The following is a 12,802-nucleotide window of genomic DNA, read 5'->3' on the forward strand; positions in this document are numbered from 1 at the left end:
TCCTCCTCCCTGGGTAATTTTATCTAGGCCCAGGGTTTCAAATGCCATCTATGTGCTGAGATTCCCAAATTTAGCTTCCTACTCAGCTCTGTTTCCTCATGCCAGATGCAACTCCTGCCTCCTCGACAGATCTAATTAGATGTCTAGTAGATGTACCAAACTTAACATTAAAAATTAAACTCCTGTGCCTAAACCAATTTTACTTGGAGTAAACACAGAAACACAGTGATCAGCTTAAAATCAGATCCTTTTAACTCAGACATCTTTACAAGTTTGTTGGAAACCCTTCTATAGCTTCCTAGCTCTTTCAGAGTAGAAGCTAAAGCAGTGTTTCTAGGCCAGTAGTGCATATTAGAACATTTGACAGCTTTAAAAATAAACACACTTGGCTGAGCCTCACTCATAAAAATTCTGATATTGTATATCTGATGGGGATGGAACAGTAGAATGGCATGCAAATACACACATACACACACACACACACACACACACAGGCACACACACATTTTAAAGATCCACAGGTGATTCTCAAGGGCCTACTAGATTGAGAACCATTGCATTACAGTAGAAATGGAGGAGGAGTCCAAAATATACAGGAGTTGTTGTTAGTAATATTAATGTATAATGCTGATCATTCTTTATATTACATATCAATAACAGCTAACATTTATTGAAGTCTGTTAGGTAAAATGCAGTGGGGTAAGCACTTAGTATGCATTAATTCACTTAGTACTAAACATCTTATAAAGAAGGTTCTACCATATTTGATTGATTCTAAGAAACATTTTTTCACATTTTAATATCTCTAAACTCTAATGTGTTTTAAAATCAATGACATTATATAATCACTGCTGGCCAGATGACAGTTGTGATGTAGTTCTCATTGCCTGCACAGACATAAACTTGATTATTCTAGTTAATGATACTATGTGAAACATACAATATATTTTAGCTTAACTCAAAAAGTGATTTTTAAAAACTTGGACTATGAAGGTGAATAAGTCGTAGCGAAACTTTACGCAATTTACTTTGCTTTTATTTTCCTCTCTGTATAAATATGAACGACATATGACAAAACTATATCTAAATAATTATATAAGAGCTCTTTCAATAAGTAGAAAATAAATATTCTCAGTGGGAAGTGAACATTGTGCAATAGTTGAATAAGTACCGTGTTTTCTTCGTAAGTGGTACATCAAATAATGATTGATTGTGTCATAATATCAGATGAAATACAACATATTTCCCGTACAACAAACAGATGCATAAGTTACCTTATAAGTGGTCCATTATGAAACCAACTTGTTCAAACTCAGGCTATCTCTGAAGTTCTCTGTATGGTTCAGTCTGACAGACTTGGTTTTAAGTTACACCTTCTTCTTTTACTAGTTGTAAGCTTTGAGCATTGCACTCTAGTCTCCTCAAATTCTTTATACAGGTAAAGGGCATATATATATATATTTTAGTGTGAAAATTAAATACTATTTTTATTAAGTGCCTAACTTAAAATGTTAGGTCATGTTCTCTCAACTTGCCCATTATTTGACTATTTGTATTATAGTTATCAAATAACACAGTCCATTCTTCTTTATCAAATACCAACAGACCCACAATTTCCATGCACATTATGCTTGTGCATGTGTGATTTATACAAATAGAAACATCATAAAAACTATGTCATGTATTTTCCAGTTAATAATATAGATTTTAAGATCTGTAAACATTTTTGAGGGCTGGGATTTTATTTGGCTTGTTCATTGCTGTATTTGTCTAAAAATGTGCTTGAAACAACAATAGTTGTTCAATAAATATTTGTTGAAGGAAGGAATAAACTAATTTAATATTAACACAAATATGCCTCATTCTTTTTTTCGGTTACCTTATATCCCATGGTAAGAACACAGAATTTCTTTCTCGAATCTTTTTGAATGATATGAAATAATTTTGATATACAAAAATCTCTCTGTGTCTATATATGAGTATACTCTGAAAAGGTAGGCAGGTATATATATCTTTAAGATAGATTTTCAGAAATCTATTAAGTCAGAGTTTTTAATTTTGATAGACAATATACGGAGTAAACATCTTTTATTTTTGCTTGCCCAGTATAACTCCCCCTTATTTTGAAAACAAATCAAGATTCTACTTTAGAGAATTATTCCTTTCTACTTGTCTCTGAGTTCCTGTGGGTTTTATGAGGTTGAACCCACCCCTAAGCTCCAGGGTGAGCATTTGTGTTGAAAATAAGGTTGCCAGATTGAGCAAATAAAAATACAGAACACTTGGTTAAGTTTGAATTTTAGATAAAAAATGAACTTTTTAGCATAAAAACACATATATACACATAAACATCAGACACATATATCGAGATACACATTCGTTTGAATATATAAGACAGATAAGATTTTGTGGTTAGTGAGACTACATTTTTTAGAATAAATCAATATAATATTTTAGTCTAAGTAACTGGGTCTAAATATAAAGATAATAGCATATAATAAAGAAAAAGTGATTTTAGACAAATTTGTTATATTGTACATATAGTAAAAACAGTGCCCAAAGGTTTTTGGTTTAGGGGTTTTTTTTGAAATTAATCCTGTGTATAATTATGAAACAGTTCACATTTACCTCCATTACTAATCTGACTTCCAGAAAACTTTTCAATATATTCTATCTCCCTATGCATGACATGACAATAAAGTAAATCCAGGTGCTCCCCTAAGAACTCTGTACGTGTATGTGTGTGTGTCTGTCTGCCTTATTGAAATGTTTTAAAACTACACATTGCCCAATAATGGGGCCTATGTTTTTTTCTTTATATCCTCAGTATTTATAAATTTGTCTATAATATAGCAAGAAATTGATACACCTTTGTTGAACTGAGCAAAATGGAAGCACTATATTTATCATAAGGTCTTTGGAAACAGGTTTACAAGGCAAGTATCAGTTATTTTTCAAATCTTAACCCCATACATATTTGACTTCTCAATTCAAGTTATTTTAAAGTAAATTTATGTTAAAATTTTGAAAGTATGATAATGCAATAGGCATGTGGAAGACCTGTAATTTCTAGTCTCATAGGATAAAGGAAGAAAATTAATACAGTAATAATCATTTTAGTTCGCAATTCAATAAAAAGCAAATGACAAGCAACAGTAAGTTGACATTGTGGCCATTAACTGCAAAGACATTTATTTGAGTGAAATATTTACTGATGAGTTTTTAAAAGCATGTGTTTAACAGAAAGCTTTACCTACATGTTAAAATGTTTAAACATTTACAAAATACAGAGATTTGAAGTGCTATAAAATTCTACAAAAGGTTGCAAGCAGTATCTAACCAGTTAATTTGAATTTATCCACCTAAAATAACACTTTCACTTTTTCCTTAATGTTTTTATTCTGTGCCCAATCCTCTTGCTGTAAATATATTTACTGTCTAAGGAGACGAGAGTAGTTCAATTTATAAAACACTGCTACATTGCATTAATATTACTTAGATGAGAATCTATTTATCACTATTTACCACCTCAGAGAATATTTTATAACTAATTGGTTTATATACCATAAAAGGTCATTATTATAGTTTAATATTATTACTTTTGTCTGGTTTTATACCAATGAAACAGGTATAGAAGGAAAGAACTAATGTATTTGCCTCTGGAAAACTAGTTTGTTCCTCAAAGCTACTAAAACTCTAATTGTGGGTATTGGTTTATTATTTTTAACTCAAATTTCAGGGTGATAATAAAAAATACACATCTAAGTTTTACGCTTCATGATTACGAAATGTGCAGGGAGATAGGGTATTATGAACATAAATTCAATCCCTCATTGGGCATGTCTTACTCTCCAAAATTTCCTGTACTGATTTTGAAGCAGAAGAGAAGTGTAATATGTGAGGAATATTAAAAAGTAGTGTGGTAAAGTTCTATATTAAAATATCTTTAAACTTAAAAAAACTGTAAATTTACAAGAATTAAAAAGGGAAAAATTGCTATCACATGAAATGTAGAGATCATTCAAATACTCAGACTCACTAGTAATATGAAGTTAATGTAAAAATAACCCTTCCTTTGCCTATGGAGCTATTATTCTACAGATTTTGCAGTTATACTTTCACGGAGACATGCTACATTTAAACAACTCAAAATGGAAAAAATTAACTTCTTGTAACTATTAAAATATGCATCATATTTTCACACGATAGTCAAATATATGATCAAATATCTTCATTGCAGGGAAAAATTATAATATCTTCATATTTTTCTGCCTTATGATATCTATTAAAATTCAAATTTCAGATTAAGAATGAAGATTACCAAGCATAAAAATAGTTCAATAGACTCCTTTTTACATATACTTGCTCCTGACAAATATTTTAGTAATGTGATGACTATAACTGTATGTGCCATTGAAGCTAAATGTTTTTAATACCTCTGTAAAAAGGACAAGCTATATAAATGAATTCATCTTTCTAGTGTATTATAATATTTCTACTTATCAATATACACTTATTGTTTCCATTCGTTAGCACATCCCAAAAGAAAGTTTTCACCTTTTTGACAGGGTTGCCATAGAAACTTGGGGTTAGTGTAAGAAGGGGTCATATCAAAATTGAAGCCTTTTGTAGTTTCATTTTTTTTAATGTGTGTTTAAGAGCCCCTGAATTCTCAGGGGTGTTATTCAAAAGTCATAACATGACTAACTATCCTCTGAATTTAAAATTATGCCACAAAAAGCATATTTGCGTTTATGAGAAAACAAAACTTTGGTTTAAAAAGTGACACATCTAGTTGAATGAACACAATATGTTAAAACATTTCCAAAGATTATTTTCATTTTAAACTTTCATTACATTTAGAAAAGCAACCAGTATAACTGCTGAAATAAAACTACATAAATTCTAAGAAGAATCCTTTAAGTAACTTTCATTTACTGTAACAGATAAACTGTCATTTTACTAATCAAATGTGTCCTCCGAGCTTTACAATAATTGATTTCTTCAATGTTTTGAAGAGACAGTAACATTCACATAAAGAAATAATAGTGGGTTCTTTTCCTTTGGGAAATATTACAGTTAATCTAATATTTAAAACTGAATAAAGAGAGGATTAGATATAAACACATTTTTACCTCCACTCACATAAAGTCTATAAATGGAATTATCACATAACTACAACTAGTGTGGTTAAAAACCTCCAGGGCTCTTATGACCAAACTGAAAAACAATTTCTTAACACAGTAGTTCACCCTTAAATATGTTTCAACACACCCAGGGGATGCCTAAAACTGTGGATACTACTAAGCCCTATATATACTATGTTTTTCCCTATACATACATACCAATGATAAATTTTAATTTATAAATTAGGTACAGCAAGAGATTAACCACAATAATAATGAAATAGAACAATTATAATAATATGCCGTCGTAAAATTTATGTGAATGTGGTCTCTCTCTCTCTGTCACTTCCCACCTCCCCCACCATTTCTTTCTCTCAAAATATCTTAATATTTTTGGACTGCAATTGTCTGTAACTGAAACTATGGATAAGGGGGGACAATTGTAACATAAAAATTACTTGCTAAGTGCAGATCTCTAATAATCATCAAAGACAATGTCATCTTTGCTTTGGACATCAACATATGAATAGTTTCTAAAACATTTAGGATTTTACATTTAAAGGAATTTAGTAAAATTAAATTTGAGAAAATTCCTCAAAATATTTTTTAACATGTAATGCTATAGCATAACATAAACCTTCAAGATACATTTTCTTTTTCGGAAGCAGTAGCAAATTAAATGCAAACACTATTATACACTTTAATAGAAAAAAGCACAACCTGGATGAGTTTTGGAAAGAAGGGAATTATATTAAAGGAATTTCCAAAGGACATAGTAATATTAACACTACAGATAAAAACTGGAAAGTGATCCTAATCTAGCTCCCTTTACTATTTGTCTTTTATCCTTTCCACATCTACCATATATATTGAAAGATTTTGACTTCCAAAAGATAAATTTATATAAATATCTTAAAAATTAAAGTAGTATCAACTTGCCAGAGCACCTGATTAGTATGTAATAAACAGCATTACTACAATGAGACAATACAATATTAGCCAAAATCAATTTGTCATTTTGAGAAGTATGAAAGTGTTATAGCTAAACTATTCATGTTAGTTTTAACAAATATTAAATATCATTTCTAAACTTTACTACATGTAAACATTTATAGGGCTCGAAAGACTAGACGACAACTGAGAATTAGCTCTAGGGTACAAATCCTTCTTTTAAGAGGTAAGGAAATTTAACTAGACCACTTACTTATATTCAGCTGCCAGTTAATGGCAGAGTTACAAATTGATATTTTCACAATGCTATATTTACATAGACGCATTTTATAAATTTTAGAGATCAGATATTTAAATAGCACTCCTCATGATGCAATGGGAACAGTGGCTCTCTGATAGATTCAGCCTTCTCTTCTAATGATTAAGGACATAAATTGTCACTTGCCCTATTCCATTACGGAAGGAAGGCCTTCAAACTACCTGCCTATAATTATGATTTTTCATTCCTGAATCTACAATTTTACTGTAATAGATCATCTAACATGTCTAGAAGACTGTTTACCTCTGCAGAGAATTCCACTTCTTGCCAAATATTTATATATTTATATTTAATAAGCTCTTTTCCCATTGGATTACTTTTTAACACGCAGTCATTCCAAGTAAACCCTCACTGATGTTGCACTGGCCATAAACAAACAATCAGAGAGGCAGAGAGTATTAAGATGAATGATTTATTTGAAGGCAGGGAGGGACTCCAGTTTGCAAATATATTATAGATAGTACTGATCTTTGATGGGTGCTTAAAAATAGACTAAGAAGAACCGATGTCACTCACTAATTCTATAGCTTAGGACACTCTGGATTATTTTTACATGTCTTTAAATATTATATTTTTTATGTGGAGAAAAGAAGGTAAGCAATTATACTGTTGTTTTATATTGTTACAAAAAACACCCATATAGAAATATATGGAGAAATGCAATAGCAAATAAAATACTAAGATTAATACTAATAGAATACAGTATAATAAAAGAATACTGATAAAAACAGAAACTAGCTTTTTGAATAAATGAGGAATAGAACAATACATCTACCGCATACTTTTGCTCCTCAGATGATTTTGTTTCTTCATTCCTTTCAATTAACGAATATATACAATTTATATAATCAGTTGTTATTTTGTAAGAATATTATTGCTTTCATCAATTTTAGGATTATAAGAAAAATAATTAATTCTAATACAGAAATTTATCCAATGGATGTGCTCTTTAAACAGAGTTGGATTATTAGCTAATCAAAAAATGGAAAAGATTTGATTCCCAAAAAAGAATGTTATAATAAATTTCTAGTAGATAAAATCTTTTTCAAAAACCAAAAATAAATATTTATCACTCAGAATTTTAAATTTCAACAGACACTTATGAAAAATAAATTGTCTTTATAGCATAACTAAATGCCTAAGTTAAATATATTACAAAATTATTTAAACATAATAATAATTGTATTCACTATAAATTTCAATACCATTTTTAGAAACTGTTTGCAACAAACCAATGCTTTTACAAATACTAACTTAAAATTACAGTGATAGTTTGCTCTACAGCTTAAAAAATACTAGACTGATTTTTGAATATTAGTATGTAAAAATGATTTGAAATTCTGTATTCCAAGAGAGCATGGTAATTAACAGACAATAGAGATTCATATATTTGCTTAAATCTTTAAACAAAAGATTAAATAATATTACTGATACCTCTCTCCGTCGAGAAGCCCAACAAGTTTGTTTGATCTTCCATACCACAGCAGCCACCAGCAATAAGGATAGGAAACAACTGGAATATAAAACAAATAATTTTTGCTCAAAACTTATTTGAACTATGTAATGAAAAAACAGTATGTGAAAGACTCAAATACATATATATATAAGTAATAACTTTGTCTAGGTAAACAATCAAAAATAGGATACATTTCCAATGTTTAAAATGTTCTCTCAAATAAAATCAAAATGTACAGGTAGAAAAAATATTTATTTCTTGCTATAAAAAATATATTTCTTGCTATAGATTATGGCCAATATTTAGAATTTTCTCTGTCAGAAGGAATGTAAATTTATAATTCCATTGGTCTTACGAAGCAAGAGAAATCACAACCAAAATCTACTTAGAATTGCTATTATGAGTCATAAAATATGGAAATTTTATAAATCCAAATGTCACACATGCACATTTATATTATTTTCATCACTAACTATTTTATATATGAACATATTCCAGTGGTTCCCAACCAAAGGTTATTTTGCTCCCTCCCCCTAGGGATTATTTGGCAATGTCTGGAGACATTTTTGTTTGTCAGAACTGGGAGAGGAGAGCAGGGGTGTTGCAAGAATTCTAGAATGCACAAGACCGTCCCCAACAACAAAGGATCAGCAATACAAAATGTCAGTAGTACTGAGGCTGAGAAACCCTGGCATATGCTAATGTTTACATTAAGAAATAAGTCAGTTACAATGTTCATACATGTGGTCTAATATATTAGGTACTATATGCAATAAACTATGATAATGCAGGGTACTTTGTTAGAAGTACCTGACAAATCTCAAAATGACAGAGATTTACACGAATCTCATTAATCAATCTCAACCCTATATCACTGTTTATTTTCCCTTTCTTTGCTCTGTGGTCATGGATTATGCTATGAGAAGACCCAGAAGTGAACAGACCTGGGACACTACAAATTCACTGGTCACTGGACACTACAAGAAAAACCTGGTACTCATCCTTATTTGATAATCATTGTGTTCATCACTTGAGTCACTCATAACCAGTGGCAATTTTTGACACTTTCCACTCTTGTCAGGTCTTCAATATATTTTTTTCTCCTTGCCTATGCCTCATTTGAAGCAGAAGACCTTAGAATATCCTTCAATGACAATGATAACAACAACGTCGATTTTAATATCTATCCACTGAGTGCTGCACACATTCCAGATGCTGTGCTAGATACGTCACATCGATGATTGGATTTAGTCTTAGAAATCCTTCAAGATAGTATATATTATTCTTATTTGAGAAAACAGGAATCCAGTCCTCCGAGATTTTGAAGTTAATTGCTTAGAGTCACACATGGAGTAAGTCATAGTACCAAAATACAAATCCAGCTACTTAAGCCTCAAACCTTTTTCCTTTCCATACGCTGGCAGCTCTAAGTGTGCCCACTATCCCATAACCATTCTGTTTCCATATCCATTCTCTAATCCCGCCCAGAATCAAAGGAAATCTATTTTTTAAAAAGTCAGGGATACTAACCTTTCCAACCATAGAAGCGATTTTTTAACATAACACCCTTTATGTAATATTCAACATTTTAGGGGATATTTTTCTTAGAATTTGCTTTCAATAGAAAGTCACCGTGATTTTCTAGAAATTATATAAACTGGTGCTTTCTCTTTATCAGACTTTAACTTCTCAATTGACAATATCAACCATTCATTCTTTAAAACTCTCTCCTGAATACTTTCTTTCATTTTCTTTTGTTTTGTTTTCCTTAATACTTCCTAACCTAATATAGGTTAAATGGATGTAGGTTACATTCCAAGTTCTCTCTTTTAAATTATGGACATTCCTTAAAATTCACTTCATTCAATTGTGCTCTTCTTTTCTCTTGCCCTCAAAGAGAAAGCTCAGTTATTTTCCTGATTTCAACTATGACCTCAATTGAAATGATTTCCAAATCTGCATCTTTACACCTGTCAAAATGAGAGCATCTTATCCTTGAAAGGGATATAAAAGATTTCTTAGTTCTAAGTCCCTCCCAGGAAGGAAGTTCCCAGTACAGCTCTGATAGTGATCCAGCACCTAATTAAATACTCATTATAGCTGAGAAGTTGCTGACTCACAAGTTAGTGCATTCTATTTCTAGTTAATTCAAATTTTTAAATATTCTTTTTTTTTTTTTTGAGAGGAGTCTTGCTCTGTCACCCAGGCTGAAGTGTAGTGACACAATCTTGGCTCACTGCAACCTCTGCCTCCTGGGTTCAAGCAATTATCCCACCTTGGCCTCCTGAGTGGCTAGGACTACAGGCACGCGCCACTACTCTGGCTAATTTTTTTTATATTTTTAGTAGAGACGGGGTTTCACCATGTTGGCCAGGCTGGCCTCGAACTCCTGACCTCAGGTGATCCACCAGCCTCGGCCTTCCAAAGTGCTGAAATTAAAGACGTGAGTCACCAAGCCTGGCCAATATTCTAACTTTTATCAATCAGTGCTGTGTCTGCCTTCTAGGTTAAACAAAATCAGTCTGCTGTATGCTAAAACTTCTTTATATATTTAAAGAACATACAGGTTTTCTTGTATGCAGGATTGCCTCGAGTCCAGTGTTTCTCAACCAGGAATGTTTTTGTTCTCCAGGCGATATCTGGCAGTGTCTAGAGACATTTTTGGGTTCCACCACTTGACAGGCATCTAGTGGGACATTACTTAAATATCATACAATATATATAGGTCACCCTTCCAACAGCATTTTCCCAGCCCAGAATGCCAATATTGCCAAGGTTGAGGAACCTTTCTCTAGTCTGAAGTATTATCATAGTGGTTATACTTCTCTTGTTATACCCAGATTAATAGTGTAACTTTTTGTTTTTTTTTTTTTGAGACAGTCTCACTCTGTCGCCTAGGTTGGAGTACAGCAGTGCAATCTCAGCTCACTGCAGCCTCTGCCTCCTGGGTTCAAGCGATTCTCCTGCCTTAGCCTCCTGAGCAGCTGGGACTACAGACGTGTGCCCCCATGCCCGGCTAATTTGTTTTGTATTTTTAATAGAGATGGGGTTTCACCATGTTGGCCAGGATGGTCTCGATCTTCTGACCTCGTGATCTGCCCACCTCGGCCTCCCAAAGTGCTGGGATTACAGGCGTGAGCCACTGCGCCTGGCCAGTGTAACTCTTAAAATATGGTACTGAGAATGGACACTTTAGATATGGTCTGAGGGTTCATTTATCTGAATTTCAGTCAGACCATCATACCCTTAAGAATTGTGATATAAATGTTAATATCACCTCAAACCTACCATGTCCAAGCTGAACCATTAATAATGTTCATGATTAGAAAAGCAACCAACATCTATTGAGTAATACGTACCAAGCACTATGCTGAGTGTTTTACATGAATTATCTCTTTAATTCCTATAATTGCAGATGATAGATCATGTATACTGTCATGCGTTCATTTAAAACACGGGAAAGCTAAGTTACAGAGAGTTGAAGTAAATTGTCTAAGGTTCAAAGTATTAAATTACAAGTTCTTCCCTTTCCCCTGACTTCTCTCTTTCACCATTACTTTCCAGTTAAAATGTTAAAAACAATTTACATTTCAATTACATCATCCCTTACATCCAGATACCAGATCCTGTCAGCTGTTTCTTTCAGAATATCTGTTGCAGTAAATAATAGTATATATGGAAAAGTTACTTATATTCAGTAAATACAACTTAAATATCAAAACGTATTTTTATTTGATTAATAATTCACAACATTCCTCTTCCTTAAGAGTTACATAATAAAGATTCAGTTTGAGATGGGAATACTAGTTGAATTTCTCATGAGGAGCTTAAATTCTTTGTTATCTAGATTTTATGACTCAAGTGAGTATCGTTTTTGTAATGATGTACAAGGACAGTATAAAATATACAATTTTCATAATTTCACTTTCTTGAAACAAGGAGTTATACACCTTAAGGGTTTGTATCAGATGCTTCTATGCTAATTCCTATTAGGTTAGCAGTAAAAGAGCTAACATGATATAAAAACTTGGCTGCTAAATCAATAAACAATGTAAGAAAATATTTTTAAAATAATATTCTCATAATCGCCAATAAATATCAAAAATCCAATAAAATATATCTTACTACTTGGCATATAGTGGTTGTCAATACATTTTTGATAAATAAATGAATTTTTTTTTTGGGGGGACGGAATCTCGCTCTGTCACCCAGGCTGGAGTGCAGTGGCGCGATCTCAGCTCAGTGCAAGCTCCGCCTCCTGGGTTCATGCCATTCTCCTGCCTCAGCCTCCCTAAATTGGTTTTTAAATCGATTTGAATAACATCATTTTTTCTAATACTGAATGTCTCATTTGGCATTATTATCCTTATATAGGGTAATACTTTATAAATTTTCTTGATTTCTAATAAATTACATTGCAAACAAAGTGACAGTTCTCTTAAAAAATATACATACAAACAAAAACCAGTTTATTAAGAACACTTGCTTTATTAAAAAGCAAAACAAACAAAGAATAAATATTTGTAATATTTATTCATCATAGTTAAAAAGTTATATTCTTCCTTTGGTGACTACTAGAGAGTCTCCATCTTTATTGACAATCTCGGACACCTGAAGAATGACAGAATTTCCATCATCTGAATTTCTTGAATGACCATGTGAAGCAGTGTTCTGTATTCCATGCTATCCCTTCTGATATAGTTTGGATATTTGTCCCGACTCAAATCTCAGGTTGAATTGTAATCCCCAGTGTTGGAGGTGGGGCCTGGTATTTGGGTCAGGGAAAAAGATCCTTCATGGCTTGATGCTGACTTCACAATAGTGGGTGAGTTCTCCTAAGATCTGGTCATTTACAGATGTGTGGCACTTCTCCTCCCCTAACTCTCTTGCTTGTTCCTGCTTTTGCCATGTGACAAGCCTGCCCCCTCTTTGCCTTCTACCATGATTGTA

The 12,802-nt window shown here is 32.3% G+C and overlaps 1 protein-coding gene across 4 annotated transcripts in view; it reads right to left on the reverse strand.

Annotated features, from left to right (window-relative positions):
* The window catches only part of ATRNL1 (attractin like 1), an 861,353-nt gene that overhangs the window by 392,808 nt on the left and 455,743 nt on the right, over positions 1–12,802 (reverse strand). For all 4 annotated transcript variants that reach the window (XM_055248210.2, XM_055248235.2, XM_055248225.2 and 1 more), the window contains one exon: positions 7,831–7,909. In XM_055248210.2, coding sequence (XP_055104185.1) covers positions 7,831–7,909 — 79 coding nt within the window. The remainder of the gene's footprint in view (positions 1–7,830; positions 7,910–12,802) is intronic.

The sequence above is a fragment of the Symphalangus syndactylus genome, chromosome 2, assembly GCF_028878055.3.
Source record: "Symphalangus syndactylus isolate Jambi chromosome 2, NHGRI_mSymSyn1-v2.1_pri, whole genome shotgun sequence".
Taxonomy (NCBI): domain Eukaryota; kingdom Metazoa; phylum Chordata; class Mammalia; order Primates; family Hylobatidae; genus Symphalangus; species Symphalangus syndactylus.